This window comes from Pezoporus wallicus, unplaced genomic scaffold (genome assembly GCF_028554395.1).
Source record: "Pezoporus wallicus isolate ANWC-B61680 ecotype Strahan unplaced genomic scaffold, APGP_CSIRO_Pwel_v1 scaffold_11491, whole genome shotgun sequence".
NCBI classification, from domain to species: Eukaryota; Metazoa; Chordata; class Aves; order Psittaciformes; family Psittacidae; genus Pezoporus; species Pezoporus wallicus.
In genome coordinates, this window is record NW_026642649.1 from 1,290,115 (window position 1) to 1,306,617 (window position 16,503).

The 16,503-nt window shown below is 46.7% G+C and overlaps 1 protein-coding gene across 25 annotated transcripts in view; it reads right to left on the reverse strand.

The window, feature by feature from the left end:
- Nucleotides 1–11,068: 11,068 nt before the first annotated feature.
- The window catches only part of ARPP21 (cAMP regulated phosphoprotein 21), a 184,215-nt gene continuing 178,780 nt past the window's right edge, over nt 11,069–16,503 (reverse strand). For all 25 annotated transcript variants that reach the window (XM_057431659.1, XM_057431661.1, XM_057431658.1 and 22 more), the window contains 2 exons: nt 13,029–13,180; nt 11,069–11,909 (listed from right to left, as the gene is read on the reverse strand). In XM_057431659.1, the coding sequence (XP_057287642.1) occupies nt 11,652–11,909; nt 13,029–13,180 (410 nt within the window). In that variant the 3' untranslated portion in view covers nt 11,069–11,651. The remainder of the gene's footprint in view (nt 11,910–13,028; nt 13,181–16,503) is intronic.

Consider the following 16,503-nt stretch of genomic DNA (forward strand, 5'->3'; position numbering starts at 1 on the left):
TATGGTGGTTAAGAAAATCATGTCTGTCCATCTTTTTTGAGCTTTCTCAGCTCTCTCAAGACTTACTACACTCCTAACTTTAGACAACTTTATTTCAGAGATAACCAAAAGAACAAGTATCCATCTATATATCTATAGCTGTATCTGTCCTGGGTTGTGACAAGAGTGATGGTATATTGAAAAATGTGAGATCTGAGCAGGATGTGAATGGTATGGAATAAGGGGTGGATACTGTCCTGGGTTCAGCAGTAGCAGTCATTTTTCTCCTTCTCAGTAGCTGGTGCAGTGCTGTGGTTTTGACTTTCAGCCTGGGAACAGCGCTGATAACACCGATGTTTTAGTTGCTGCTCAGTAATGTTTAGTCTGACCAAGGACTTTGTGAGCCTCATGCTCTGCCAGGGAGGAGGGGAAGCCAGGAGGAAGCAGAGACAGGACCTGACCCAAACTGACCAAAGAGGTATTCCATACCACAGCACGTCATGCCCACTCTATAAACTGGGGACAGTTACCCAGCAGGGTTAGATCACTGCTCGGTCAGGCTGGGTATCGGTTGATGGGTGGTGAGCGGTTGTGTTCTCTTCCCTTGTTATTCCCCTTATCATTATTATCATTGGTGGCAGCAGCAGTGGTTTGTGTTATACCTTAGTTACTGGGCTGCTCTTATCTCAACCCGTGGGAGTCACATCCTTTCCCTTCTCCTCCCCATCGCCCTGGGAGCTGGGGGGAAGAAGGTGGGGGGAGTGAGCGAGCGGCTGCGTGGCTGACTGAGCTTAAACCATGACATATACATATATATAAAACCTGACATCTTGAAAAGTCAGGCCCTATAAGCTGCCCAAGTTGGATTTCTCCTGTTGCCAATATATCAACGACCCTGTTATCTACCTCTTAGGAGAAAGAATGAATTGAGAAAAGAAGTACAGTAAGAGAAGGAACGGGTAGAGCCACACACGTTTTGCTCCGTGCCTTTGAAGTTAAGCTGCTCTGAATGAGCAAGGCATGAATCCTACCTCTGGGATTCATCCTGCACCCTCCTTTGCAATGCTGGGGATGAGGAACTCATCATAGCCTTGAGCATTACCATGCTGATGTCTCCTAGCCTTAACATCAGCTACATGGAGGAACTTTGTATTTCTCTTGCACTCTTGCACTCCTTTTGTTCTCTGTTTTATTTTGTTGCCTGCCAACTTGCTGCAAGATCTTGGTCAAACCCCTTCACCCAAGTGGCTCCATCTGCTAAGAAGTGATGAGGCTTGCCTCCTTCCACAGGGAGTGTACAATGAAACATCTGGGGAACATTATTATCAAGAGTTTTGTGCTATTGAAGAGGTTTTGCTGGATAATCAGCACTTCCCTGAAAGAGGGTAGAAATTTTAAGACTTTTAGTAAAAGAGAGCAAGAATTAGCAGGCAAAACCCAGATTTCAGTTATGAAGCTCCACATCGTCAGCACCCAAAGCTATCCTCAGTCTCCTGTATGTCCATGCCACTACTGCTGTTTCCAGCACACACTGGGAGTCGAATCTGTGCTCAAAGATGGCCACAGAGGTGCAAACCAGGGGTGTCTTAATGCAAGTTCACCGCTGCAGCTCACACTGGCAGCACTTTGTGTAAAAGAGGGAATTGTAAGGACTTTGTAAACCCAGCCCACAGTTTTCTTGCCTATGTTTTGCAATGGACAGCACAACTGCACACATCCAACCACACTGCTCTTTCAAGGGGGCACGCCAACTGAAGTCACATTTGGTATGCCATGTATTTTAACCAAAGGCATATTAGCCAGCCTGAGTGCCAACAACATGTAAGATAACTTCTGTCAGGGGGGAAATATGTTTTCCAGTGTGTTGGTTGGTTTATACTTCTAATACCACATTCTATTTCCAAGACCATTTTGTAGCTGTGAATATTGTTTTAAAGAAAAAAAAAACAACAAACCTGAGGAAATTTTGAGTTTAAAATCTACAAAATTCAGAGATAAATTCAGAGATGGTGATAGTGCTTGAAAAACAACTCTGCCTTTCTCTTCTAACTGATGTTCAATGGTCAATGGGATTTTAAGGAAAACGCACAGCTCAGAAAACACATCAGAAGGAGGGAATGAAAACGAGTGAATAAATCAAATCATTCAAGTACAACACTAAATTAACTGATTACTTATACTTGTCCTTGTCGATGTTGGTGTTTGCACTGTCTTACGTGTGCTGCTGTCCCTAAAGATGTGCAAGGCTGGATGTGGCTCTGAGCAACCTGATCTAGTTGGAGTGGCCCTGCTCAGTGCATTGGGGTTGGAGCTGGAGGCTCTTTAAGCTCCTTTCCAACCCAAACCATGCAATGATTCTATGACCAAAGCCCAGTGGATTGCCCGTGCAGAAGCCTCTCAGCCCTGCCTTGCCACCATCCTCAGTTGGACCCATGAGGACACTGCTCCTCTTTGCTGTAGCTTTGGGGAGAACATGCCTGCTGTGACGGAGATTGGAAAAGCAATGCTGGCAAAGTTGTTCTGTCCATCCCCATAGGGCTCTGTTGCTTCTAAAAGCTGAGTGTGTGTGATATTTACACTGCTCACCACACCTTACTTCAGCACTGGGCTTTGCCCAGCAGTTACCAGCGTAGGCTAGGAGGAGGCAATGGTGCCTGCTGAAGCACGGCTCCAGATTCCAATGCCACAGGCACGAGGGGCTCTTAATGCCTGCTTCGGCTGCTGTAAGCAAGCAAGAGACAAATGCAGGCTCAAGTGTCACAGCAGATTACCGAGCTGGATGCCTGCTTTATCATGACTCCAAGCTTCGCAGATGCCAGGACGGCTCGGTCCACACAAGTGACCAGAAGGTCACATAGCTGCATGTCTAGGGCCGTCAGCATTAGGCGCTATTTGCAAGCTAAGTGTGGATGTGATCCAAAGCTGACTGATGGGAATGTGCATCTGTTGAGGCAGTTGGGCCCACAGATGACATTCGTTGCTATCTGAAAGCCACCAACAACGTGGGGCTCTGCTGTCAGGCTCTTAACTCCCTTCATAGGCTGGCGGGGGACCCAGATTCTCTTACAAGCTGCCAGCCACAGTTTCACTCTGAAATGGACCAGCTGAGAAGCCACACACAGATAAATGGCTGTTGAGAAGAAATACAGGGGGTGATAGGTTGAAAACCAGACTGGGTTTGACCCTTGGTTTTCTGGGATTCACAGGCACGGTGCACTGAATTGAAACCCCTCACTTCGTTAGCTGTCAGCAGCAAAGATCACATCCCAGCACTTCCCTTGCTCTTCCCACAGCTCAGGATCTGACTGATCTCTTAGTAAGCCATAGAAATAAGGCGTTCAGTGAGAGAGCATCCCAGACCTCTAGGCTTTTTCTCCAACCGCTACCCATGAGACACAGTGCACTGATTCATTTTTAAGAGGCTGTGCTCCACTTTGGTGAAATACCAGGGGGTAGAGGTGTGTGTCTTAATGACAGTGGGTGCAGGGTGCCGGCAATGCAGCGGTTGTCATTGGTCTACCTGGAATGATTTCTATGCCCTAGGTATCATTTATCCCACTTCTCACTGCCTAGAAGTTAGATGTCAAGCTGCACTAATTATCTTGGCTCCCCTATTGCCAACAGACAGAGGAATGGGGACTCGCTCAGAGCGATTCATTCCACCCTAGAATATTGCATCCTTACAGATCTCTGTAAAGGATATGTCTTTATTGTGAAAACCTGAGAATAATAGCTGTTCTTCTATCGAAATCAGCAGCAGCAAAGGGAAATGCTCTTTGTGGGTAGCACAGGCAGAGAATCTTTAATGGTGTCTTTTCTGCCTGTGTTTCTATGGGAGCTCAAAAGATCGGTCCTCTCCCACAGACCCAGTTCCACAGTGTGGTTATTAGCATCTCTTTCATCTCCCTTCTGGCTCTCAAGGGTGCCAGAGCGTTAGGAATCCTTTTCCTACTGATCTGATACATATTGCTGATACTAGAAATGCCCTCCCTGGAGGGCATACCTTGTGTGTGGCCACCACTGGCTTTTTCATGCTTCCACTGTACAAAGAGCACCACAAGAGTATTCACAATAGGCACTGAGAACAAGCAGTCAGGATCTGACTTCACTTCCAAGCCACACTGGTACCAGGTCACCCATGTGCCTTTACAAGCAAGCACAATGGCAGGCTCCATGCTTTAGCCAGCAGGTTCAGAGACTTGGCCACGCTCATCCCCAGGGGCTCAGCACACATGCCTAGAGCAAACAGCAGCATTTCATCTGCCCTGAGCCTCCCCCCATGCTCCCCAAACCAGCCACCATCACACCTCTCCTACTGTATTCAAGTCATTTGTTTTCTGTGGACTATGTTTGAAAGCCCCTTTAACTCCAGCTCCCAGCAGTACAGGCTTGGAACAAGCAATGCAGTGAGGAAGGGGATAAAAGATGCAATAAAGTTCCTCTTTTAGCCACTCGCAGCATCCACAGAGCTCATCACAGCAGAGCTGAGCAAAAAGACCTTGGCATTCCTGTTTGCTCGCAGGTATTGTGGCCCCTTTGGAATGCAGATTGTTCAGTTCTCACAAGTACAGATGCGTTTCTTTGCACAAAAAGTGTTCACTGATACCTCTGTAGTTAAACCTCACCCATTGTTTTACAGAAACAAGCTTTATTGATGGGATGAATCAATGAGATTACAGCTAAATTGCAGTTACACGAGAAGGGTCCTCTGCTCGGTGAGTGGTTTGGAAGAACTGCAGCTTCCCATTTACACACTTGGAGTTTGTTACTTGCCCTCACTAACAGCCATTTTGGCTAACCAGATACACGTCTGTTCAGACAATAAGCTTTCCCACTCCAAAACCCTCCAAACGGCATTGATCCAATCCCCAACCATATCTGAAGCTAAGAGGGGCCGTGCTTCTAGTTGGGTACCACAGAACATCTCTCTACCAAACACAACCCCAGTCCCGGGGAGCGGAGAAGCACATGAATAAGTAATAGAACAACTCTCAGATCAATTTTTTCCCCTGTGCTTTCTGAATGCTTCCTGTCCGGAGCTCATTCCACTGCTGTGTGACAGCTCTGATGTCTGCAACGGCTTTATTCACACATCAGCAGTAACTCCGTCCACCACATGCCAGCTACACATAATCCCCAAGTCCCAGTGGACTAGGAAGATAAAAATCAAGAAACACTCAAACCAAACCTTTTCCTCCTCCCTCCCCATCACCAGGACACCAGGACAGGAAGGATCCGGATTTACCCAAGCATCCAGATTTAGCCGAGTGTCCTATGTACAGTCTGGACCCCTTTGTCCCTTGTAACGACTCCCTGTTAATTTCAGCTTGGTGGAAGATGGCAGTGAGCCTCACGACATGTGGCTTCCTGATATCCAGGCCAATAAAAGAAGTTGAGTTTGCTGATGACACCGAGCTGTGTGGTTTGGTTGATATGCAGGAGGGAAGGAATGCCATCCAGAGGGACCTCGACATGCTTGTGAGGTGGGCTGATGCCAACCTCATGAGGTTTAACCATGCCAAGTGCAAGGTCCTACACCTGGGTGGGAACAAACCCAGGCACAGCTACAGGTTGGGCAGAGAAGAGATTCAGAGCAGCCCAAGGAGAAGGACTTGGGGGTGTTGGTTGATGAGAAAATGAACATGAGCCGGCTTCAGCGTGCGCTCACAGGCCAGAAACCAACTGTGTCCTGGGCTGCATCAAAAGGAGCGTGACCAGCAGGTCATGGAGGTGATCCTGCCCCTCTGCTCTGCTCTTGTGAGACCTCACCTGGAGCATTGTGTGCAGTTCTGGTGTCCTCAACATAAAAAGGACATGGAACTGTTGCAACAAGTCCAGAGGAGGCCACGAGGATGATCAGGGACTGGAGCACCTCCTGTATGGAGACAGGCTGAGGAAGTTGGGGCTGTTCAGCCTGGAGAAGAGAAGCTGCGTGGAGACCTCAGAGCAGCTTCCAGTGTCTGAAGGGGGCCTATAGGGATGCTGGGGAGGGACTCTTCATTAGGGACTGTAGTGACAGGACAAGGGGTAACGGGTTCAAACTGAAACAGGGGAAGTTTAGATTGGATCTAAGGAGGAAATTCTTTCCTGTAAGGGTGGTGAGGCACTGGAATGGGTTGCCCAGGGAGGTTGTGAATGCTCCATCCCTGGCAGTGTTCAAGGCCAGGTTGGACAGAGCCTTGGGTGAGATGGTTTAGTGTGAGGTGTCCCTGCCCATGGCACGGGGTTGGAACTGCATGATCTTAAGGTCCTTTCCAACCCTAACTATTCTATGATTCTATTCTATGATTCTAAGTGTCAAGCTGTGCATAGCCCATAGTCATGGGAATATGGTGCCCAACAGGCTTATGCACCCAGTAGGAAGCAGGGCTGTGGATGCCTGAAGCAGCTCTGAATTAGAGCACACTGTGTGTTTCATCTGTACAGATGAAACAAAATGAAAGAGTGGCCATTAATGCAAGCAGGAGCTTGGTTCAAGTGCCACGTGTGAGCTCCATGCAAATTCAGTCTGGTTTGCTCCACAGGAGAGAAACCTCACCTCAAGCTTAAGGGGGGTCAGGCCTTGGCTCTCACTGAAAATATGGGTCAGGGAGATTCTGGATGCTCCCTGGCCTCTGTTTTACTTCCTGCTAATGAGATTAACTGAGAGGGTTTGTGTGCATGCTCTAAACTGCTGTTTACAGGAAGCTTACAGACATCCAGCACTTACAGGTGTGATACCCTTGCCTCTACAATGGATGGCGCAGGGTGAGGCACCGACAGTGATTTGTTTTCTTTTCCCTGTGCAAATATCCCCTAATGTATTTGAGGAGCTTTTTTTATCTCAAAGGCAGAATTTGTCCAGATTTACCATTTAAAGCTCAGGGTTTTTCTTCCCTCCTTGGTTCCTAGATAAGACCATTTATTGTGCACATAACTGCATGAAGGTTTGCACATCAAAGGACTGTACGGTGACCACCCACCTCCTGACATCACCGTCCCATGACTAATCATGCCTTCAATGAATCAGCAACCCTGAGCGTGGAAAAGGGGAGCACGAGGTTCACGGGGAATTCTGTAAACCCTCTGTTTTTAAATGAAATGCTTCAGGAAAAAACAAGCAATCCTTTTTATTCCATCATGAAAGTTCTTAGCTACACATATGCATGCACAGGAGCCCTTTGCCCCCAGGGTTCCACCTGGCAATGAGAACTGATCCCGGTGAAATCACAGTTAACAGGAGCCAAGCAGAACATTTCCAGCTTTGTCTACTACCGATTCACTTGGTTTTCCTACCATGTACCTGCAACAACAGAAATTACTAAAGCATTTCCCATTCAGCTGTTTGCCATGTAGATAAAAGCAGGTTTTTATGCTGGCGGGGAGGATCTGGCATAAAAGTGCAAGCAAAACCTGGGTATGGCAAGTGCCTTGATTCACCCCCCTATGATTCACCCTCAGGGTTAAAAACCCCAGGTAGCCTTAGGAGCTGTGAAGTCTGCTTTTTATCTCCAGATACACAGCGCTCCAAGAGGCCCTTTTAAAGTGTTCCTCTTGGGAGGCATCCAGTAGAGTTCAGTGGAGATAATATCTGTACTGGGGGGGGGGGGCATATCTCTTTGCTATAACATTGTCTTCTACTCACATTTCCTTCCCATCACTGCCTTTTGTGTCTGCAGCATTCAAGGCAAAGAGGTTTTGACTTACGTTCCTAAATCTGCAGCCTCCAAAGTTATTCCTTAAAAACCCAAGGATGAACGGAGCTATCACTATATAGCCCAAAGGGTCAGCATGTGCCGTAGCTCAACAGCCCTGCGAGCTGAAAGGACACTGACCAGTGTGTGCTTTGCATCACTTTCGGGAATGCCAGCCAACAGTGGCGCTGGAGCACTCAATGGCTAAGCCAGGGCCACACTGCACAGCAGCTAATGGGGCAGAGAGCAAGAGGCTCTGGGCATGCTACAGCCTCGCCATGTAGTTCCATTCCTTTCTGCTGGGGTAATTCATGCAGTCTTCCTTCAGTAAAGGAAGCTGTTCACACAGAGCTAAGCAGAAACATAAGGGAATGCTGGTTTAGAAGGAAATCATTGACTTCTCGGGCAGCACAAAGGGCAAGACAATAGCAAGTGGCATCTGGGTTCTATTAGGATGTACAGCCTCTGCAAATTACAGCCCAAGTGAATTAGACCCACCTAAAAGGCTGATAGTGTCAACTGATGCAGGCAGCTTAGTTCAGGATACGCCTCTTCCATTTCTAAGGGCAATGTACTTTAAAAGAACAGTGGCAAATTAAGTCTGTGCAGGGCCTTGGGAGAGCTTTCCATCAGCTTCAGCATACAGAACAGGAGAAAGCAATACAAGTATGGAGCAGGTAAAAGGAAAATGCATGCAGTCCCTAGCACTGCAACAGGGCTGAGCATGCCCAATCCCAGGGGAAGAGCAGAGAAAAACAAGGAGAAGAGCATGTCCTGTACATCACTGCTATGAGGTGGACGCTGGATCCAAGGCAACCTATTGCCAAGTTGCTTGAACTAAGTTGGGCCAGGTGAGTGTGACAGCTCTCCTCTTACGGAGCGTGCTATAAAGGATTTCAAAGCACTGAGAACAATGTGTTGAGCTTCACCTACCAGCCTTTGTTGCATGTATTTGCAGGTCACTTCCTTTTTAACTCCTCACCTTTTGACGATGCTGAAACACCTCTGGTTTAACCAAGCAGTCCAGCTCAGAAAACGTCTATCAATGAACAAAAAGTTTAGGAGAAAGACATGAAAATATCGTATGATTAAAAAAAACCAAGGAATAATTTTTGTGCTTCACTTGCTATAGGCACAGAATTACTTCATTGCCTTCCAGTATAAATTCTTCAGCACAAAGCAGATCTGTGCACCACCACGTGAGATTCTCCCCCATGTATGTGATACCTGAATAATTAGGGCACTCTCTACAGCTGAGGGAGATCGAATTCAGTTTCCTCATATGCCTAAGGAGATTCAAACTCTTTGGAGAGTGAGACAATCAGAGGATGTAGGCCATGCTGAGGTGGATGGCTGTGACCTTCTCCTGAAACTGCTCAATTTCACCTAAAAAAAGTCTCATTTTAGCAAGAATGTGCACTAATGTGCAGGCAGGAGCTGCTGCCGCGTGGCTGAGACGTCAGTCAGCAGCATCCCTGTTCCCACAGCCACCTATGGGCTTTACACAAGCTGGCCATTGAAGTGCAGAGACAGGTAAGTCATGGGAGCCTGTGTGTGGCCATCACCATTGTCAAGACCACGGTCAGTCATGGGATATGCTGTTTGCCAAGGGGACATGACCAGGAGTGGCACGAGGATGCGAGGAGGGAGATGCTCTCCTTACTTGCTTTTTGACTCCCTTCCCCATCACTACTGAGACCATCTACAGCCCAGCTTGCCATTGACTGATGATGCTGAGAGCAGACTTTTTTCACCAGACAATTCACTCATAGCTCTCTGACAAGAAGGGAGATCAATAAGGTAACAGCAGTGCTTCAGAGAAGAGATGGGAACTAAATATAGTGATTAGCAATGGGTCTCTTCTCTCCAGACACTGCATTCATAGAGGTTGCCCTCCCTCCATTCTCCTTCAGCCTGACTACACACAACCTGTCCTGCACCAAGTCACTTGCAGGTCCTTCCTGCTGGACTCTGGCACCTACATGGAGAAGGATACCCATTCAATCAGCTGTCAGTCATTCGGCAGCAGCAACCCCATGATGTGTCATTATAGGACAGAAACCTCCATAATATATAAAACATTAAAAGGAAATAAGCCATACAGTGCAGGGCATCTGAAACAAGAGAGCAGGGTCATAGGCAAAATTCAAATGCAGGATGTCCATTTATAAAAGGAAAATCAGTAGGCTCTCCCAAAGCATTTCACATCTAATTGAGGAGTGAATTGTGTTGACTTACCTGCTCGTGTACTTGACTGCCCCATAGGAAATGATGTGATTACACTACATATATTTCAGTGTTTCTTATAATCCCATAGGACTGGATTCCACACTTTGAGACACATATATAAAAAAAAAGATTGAACTCTGGAGGGTACCTGTTCATTGCATTGAAAAGAAATATGTTGGGTTTAATTATGGGTAGTAGCTCTTCCACTTCAACAGCAGAAGCGTGCAAAGGAAAAGCCACCCATCATTAAAAGTAAAGTAAAACCTGTTTCTCATTCAGATTAACAATGATCAACAGCCTTGCAGGCTGCCGTCATCTTGTGTCCACTGTCACACATAGAGATTTCACACATAGAAGGATCTCAGGCTTTTCCATGACACACCTGTGTAGTTCTGTAGTGCTCAACTCGTGTTTTAAAGGTGTTTAAAACTGATCAAAACTGCAGCTCAGGTGAAAAAACAACACAGGTTTTTGCCTGGCAAACACATTTGGGACTCAGATGTTGCCATCACTGAAGCAGAATGGGGAATTCCATGCAGCATTTATGAATGAAGAATAATTTATCAGCACAGGCTGGGAACTGGAGTGAACACGGACATAATAATGAGAAATGACACAGGAAATAAAAGCAAAGTTCTAAAAATTCCTGGCCATCCGCTGTGCTGCTTGTTTTAAGACACAAAGACATTGTTCATCCCCACCACTTGAACATGATGGACCAGCTACTTGCAGCTATCTTTTTGCTGCAAAATGGCTTTATACTTGGAGTATCAATAACTGGGTCAAGTACGGTAGGAGAACATGGCAGGAGAACTGTGCTACATCAATAGCAACTGATCTTCCAGCCAGTCCTTTGTCTTCTTAGATACAACTGTTATATGGCCTCTTTGACAGGTATGACGTAGTAGAGGCTCGCAGCATTGGTGAATTGTGTTTGTGACATTACAGCTCCTAGGGACTGGAAGAGCACAAACTTAGTTGAAGGTGATCTGGTACATGCTGAACTGAACACTTTTTTAGTGTCTACATTGCAGTGGTCTTAGCTCTTACGGTCCCGCACGCTGAGATGCAGGTACATCACCTTCTCACCAAACTCCTATCAGCCCAATAACCATTAATCCACAAGACAATGCAGAACCAAAGGGAAGTTCACTCACTCAGAAACAGAGAGGAGACCAAGCAGGTGGTAGAAACATGACCTTTCTCCATGAGGTCAAATAGCTTTATTGTGATTAAGCACTACAATACAGTATATATCCATAAAAAACCCTCTATAGTGTATATAAATTATTCCTTCCATTCAGTAATGCTTTTTTTTTTTTAATTTCTTTTATTTTACCATTTCCATTACAGCTTTGGTACAATGTGATTTTCTTATATTTTTAAATACTTTTAGCTTCACAAACTCAACACAAAGTACAAAACTAATCCGAATCGGGGATATTACAATCTACACAGTGGTGTTCAGTGGTAGGAAAAAATCTTACCTCAATGAATTCATGTCACTAGCTAAGCTATAAAGGCATACCTAGCAGACATGACAAAAATATGCACCATTAACCAGCAAACATCTTTTTTTTTCATTTTTTTTTTTCAAAATTTATTATATTTTTAGGTTTTTTACAGGATTTTCCAGCAGCAAATCACTTGAGCATAGTCAGTACCTCTGTCCTCAACTGATTATCCTGTTGTGTTCCTCTTCGTTTGAAGGCCATGAGTTGTTAGTCAGGTAATGCACCACTACCCTCGTATATCCACACGGAGCCAGCGTCAGTACTTGACCTGCCAGCCTGCACTGTTAATGCTCGCACAGTTTGTCCTGCAGCTGGCAGAAATAACTGGAACGTTATTGGAGGGGCAGTGTGGGGCGATCAGCCGCAGGCTGTTCTGTGGGGCAGGAGGTATGACATTACAGTAGACAGGCATTCCAGTGGCTGTAAGTGTCCCTTGACCTGATTGATTAGGTAGCATGATTGGTTGTTGGTATGATTGTTGTGGCAATCCTTGAGAACCCTGGGTCATTGGCACCTAGGCAGGAATAAGGGACGTAGGAAACAAGAGTGATTACTAACCAAATGACAGTAGGTCCCATGTATTCCCTTCTATTCCCTTCCTTCTAGCTGAGCTTCAGCGTACAAGATGCTCTGCCAAAAAGTGTCATTGTCTGCTGCTCAGAACTGGTCTCACCCCAAGGATTATGTTAGAGAAGGGCTCAGGAGAAATCCCTCTGCTACCTGGTCTGTCATGATGTAGCTGAATATGGATTTCTGGGATCAGTGCAAGCAGAAGACTCAAGCCTGTTGTACCCAGGCCATCTAAAAGGTCTAAACCCTTTAACGTGGCCATCAACCTTTAAAACACATTTTCAATGTGGCAATCCTGAAGATGTAAGGGGGAAATTTTACCCACAAGCAAGTCCCCCATCTCCACCCGGGGTGCTGCAGTGTTTTCAGAGCAGCCGGGGGAAAGGCTGCTCAGCCAGTGCAGTCTGTTCAAATGAATTTGATGCCGTTTAGAGTCTTAAATTCCCAGAGGGAGCAGCAGGAAACACAAGCACAGGCTCCCGCTCACAGGTTCCTCACCTCACAGAAACCCGGTACAAAAGCTGGGTAAAAATCAAGCCACTGCCTTCCCTCTCCTCAACCCCAAACAACAGAATTCTATCTGGCTGCAGGTTGTTATAGGAGGCACGGTGAGATCCTTGGCAGGACTCTCCCCATATGAATAACTCTTATTGGCTCAGGAAAGCCTCCAGCTTCATTACAGGAAACAATACTGCACTGGCAAAAAAAGAACCCCAACCAAAAACCCCACATCAAACCAACAGCGATGCTTTGTCTTTACTTCCTTTCAAATTCACTTTCTTCCCAGGAAGAAGCAGAACTCCTTCATCCTTTGTGATGCTCTACCTGCACTGCAGGCTGCAAGGAATAGTTCAGTTGAAGTATTCCCAGCTCGGAATGAAAACTGGGAGCAGTTGAAATACACAAACAGGAAGCAAAGAAACCAATTTCAGTTAGAAACCCATTTACCCAGCTGCCACACACTGCCCTAATGAAGTAATAAGACCATTCTGTGATATGAGAGCTTGATTCAATTAAGCACTCGCCAAGAAAAGCAGTCTTCCTTTAGGGCCCCCCCAAGTACCTGATAAGACGACATGGCTGGATACTGCACCATCATGCCTTGCACCTGATTCCCCTGTTGATTATTCATCAGGTTCTGGCTTTGGGGTGGCTGCTGCATTCCCATGAGACCCTGGAACCCCTGCTGCTGGTTCGGCAGGACAGGCTGGTAACCTGGAAGAAGATAAGGCATCTTCAAAGGTCCTGTTTGCTTCGAGGGGCAAGATTAGAACTGTCCCAAGGAACAGCACGTGAACCCATCATTTCTCCCCGCATTCATCAGAAAGTTGTTCTGTTCCTACTGAAGCGTTACTGGAAGTGAAAATGGAAGGGGAATAAGTAAGAGCTTATTTGGCCTTCACCAAGGCTTAATCTGGTAGTCTTCTTTCAGGCCACGTTTTTTCTCTTACCCTGTAACCTTTATGGTAACACAGCTCCCGGGCATCATGTAAACAGAGAAGGCTCTATTTAATCAAGGAGGACATCTGTATACTCATTGATTCCTATTTGGCAAGGGCTTTTTATACTATTAGAGAGCATTTCCCACCCTACTAGTTTTGTGTTTGGCAGAAGAGGAAAACCATCAACCGAGGAGTGTCTGGTCCTCCCCATTGCTTGCTGGGAACACTGCTGACACACAAACGACTGCGCAGGGATGAGAAGTTGGTGCTTCTGCTTCAACCTGAGACTGGCTCTGGGTCCAAAGTCACCACAACAGTGCAGGTTTTCTGCTTGCATAGGACTAAGTGGGAAATGGGCAAAGTCTGGATGATGGGGAGGGCAGGGTGATGTGCGAGTGAGGTAGGAGCATGGATGGGGAGGGCAGGGTGATGTGCGAGTGAGGCAGGAGCATGGATGGGAAATGAAGTTTGGGCAGTGAGCTGCTCAGCAGCGACACTCTCTAGCCTGAGAATGGGCCTTGCTGGGTGGAATTGGGCTGGTGGGGGATGCTGCTAGTTAGAGATGGGGGATTTTGCAGAAAAAGTTGGGAAAGGGGGAAAAGGGGGGGAAGAAAGGGGGGGAGGAAAGGGGGGAGGAAAGGGGGGAGGAAAGGGGGGAGGAAAGGGGGGAGGAAAGGGGGGAGGAAAGGGGGGAGGAAAGGGGGGAGGAAAGGGGGGAGGAAAGGGGGGAGGAAAGGGGGGAGGAAAGGGGGTGAAGAAAGGGGGGTGAAGAAAGGGGGGAAGAAAGGGGGGAAAGAAAGGGGAAGGGAAGAAAGGGGGAAAAAAGGGGGAAAAAAGGGGGAAAGATTCCATCCTTGAAAAATGCAGCCAGGCACAGGCACTACAAGTCCATGAATAATTTCTCTCTAAGACATCCTGTGCCCTTTATTTTTTAGCACGCAGCAATGCAGCGCGCTGCTAGCCCTGTGGGGATGGTCTCAGAGCAAGCAAGTATCTGGCAAAGAAGAATTATCAGAAGGAGCAACGCTGTGTTGTGCTGTATGAAAAATGCATGTCACGTCCGCTCCGTTGATACTCATGACTACAGCACACAGCCCACTATACTGCACAAACTGGAGAGCATCACCTGGGTATTTCTTCATTGTGTAAGAAAAATAAAGTAAGGAATGCCTCTGTTTCTGCCATCCCATTGGCAACTGACAGCTTCCCTTCCAAACCTCCCTGAGGCCAGAGGAATGTCAGGCATCTCTGGTCAATGTTTTGGCATTAAAGATGCTTTTCCTCGGGTATGAGATTAATGCCTCTGGTCAACTGAGCAGAAAAAAAGGATAAATTAATTCCACGAGTGATTAACTTGGCTGGGATATAGCATCAAACATCTCCCAAATGCACCAGATTATTATACATTCAGATTTGCTCTTTTCCTATGCACAAACACAGAGTCAGCAGCTTTTTTAGTCACAAAAATTACCAACATCAGAAGTGCTGTAACTGAGTTTCCAGAAGGCTTATGCAGCAATAATAAAATTACAAGTCCTCTTCTGCTCCTGTGCACCAATTATGGGGTGGGAGAGAAAGGACAGAAATAAAAGATTTAGCACTACTATTCTGGTATTTGCAAGACACAGTTTAAGCAGAGAGGAGTCAACTGACAGCAGAAGCAGCAACAGATAATTCATCTTGTGTCACATGTGCTCGTCAAAGCAAGTCCCAGATGTTGGAATGAACGGCTGACGGTGGGCCACGCATCAAGTGATGCTAAGTTGGGGGATGCAATCAAACATTGGGTCTGGGCTCGCAGAGTTGGACCGTGATGCACAGGCCCAGGAGGACATTGCTAGAGTCAATCAGAGCGAAGTCCCTCTGTTACCTCTAGTAAATATGATTGCATTACCATGACTTTAGTGATAGAAACATCATCATGGTGTCATAGAGTGGTTTGGGTTGGAAGAGACCTTAAAACTCATCCAGCTCCAACCCCCTGCCACAGGGCAGGGACCCCTTCCACTAGAGCAGCTTGCTCCAAGCCCCTGTGTCCAACCTGCCCTTGAACACTGCCAGGGATGGGGCAGCCACAGCTTCTCCGGGCACCATGTGCCAGCGCCTCAGCACCCTCGCAGGGAAGAGTTTTCAGTGCACAGCCCATAAGAAATCACTGTTCCCCCAGAATTACTAATCTTGTCCACACACAGTAGTTGCAATCCTCAAGTCAGCTCTGCCAAGCTTTTGACATGCGATCAGCCTTGGGAACTGACCACAGCACATGAAAAGCCATGCACTGCTGGGCAGAGGTGGGCATTTTGGAGCTGGACACCGGTGCCAGGAAACAAGTGAGAGCAGGAAGTGGCACCATGGTTTCTGCAGCAATAGTTTGCTTCATACTTGCTCTTTTGCTCATTAGCTTTCATACTACATAAAGTGTAATCCTTAAAAGCCTCTTTACTGTCCCCTGAGAACATACATACGTGGGTTATTTTCTAATGGCAGTACACATCAGATGAACCACCCTATTACTGCAAGCTCCAGGGCCTCTTTACTGCAATTATGCCATCCTGCTCTATGTTATCTCTGCTACAAAGGAGGAGTTTTTAAATCAGGGCAAACATGAGAGACATTGTTAAACAACCAGAGGAACAAATCATGCACAGAATTTCAATGAATGCCTCTGAGGAAAAATGAGCCTTGGAATGCAGTCAAAATGGAAGATGCTGTCATTGCATCAAGGTAATTCTCTGAACCTTTGCAGCCTCTATCACCATGCCTACAGCCGGCTACCTTAAACATCCCAGGGGAGAAAGACCCACATATGCTTTAATTTCCTGAAGAGGCTATGGAGCTCAAAACCCAAAATGCAACAGTCTTGCATCTCTGCCAGTAACATCACTGTAGGCTGTCATTAAAGCAAGTCTGGTGCTGTGCTGGACGCAGCATACAGCCTTCCCGAATGGCATATCCCTATTTGGAGGTGCTATTCCATTGCTCATTTTAGATTTGAAGCATATATTGGGAAGAGAGCTTTGCAGTATGTGCATCAGCACTCCAGGTAAAGAATAACCAGCACTGAGCTGATGAGTGTAGCAGCCTGGCACGAGTCCC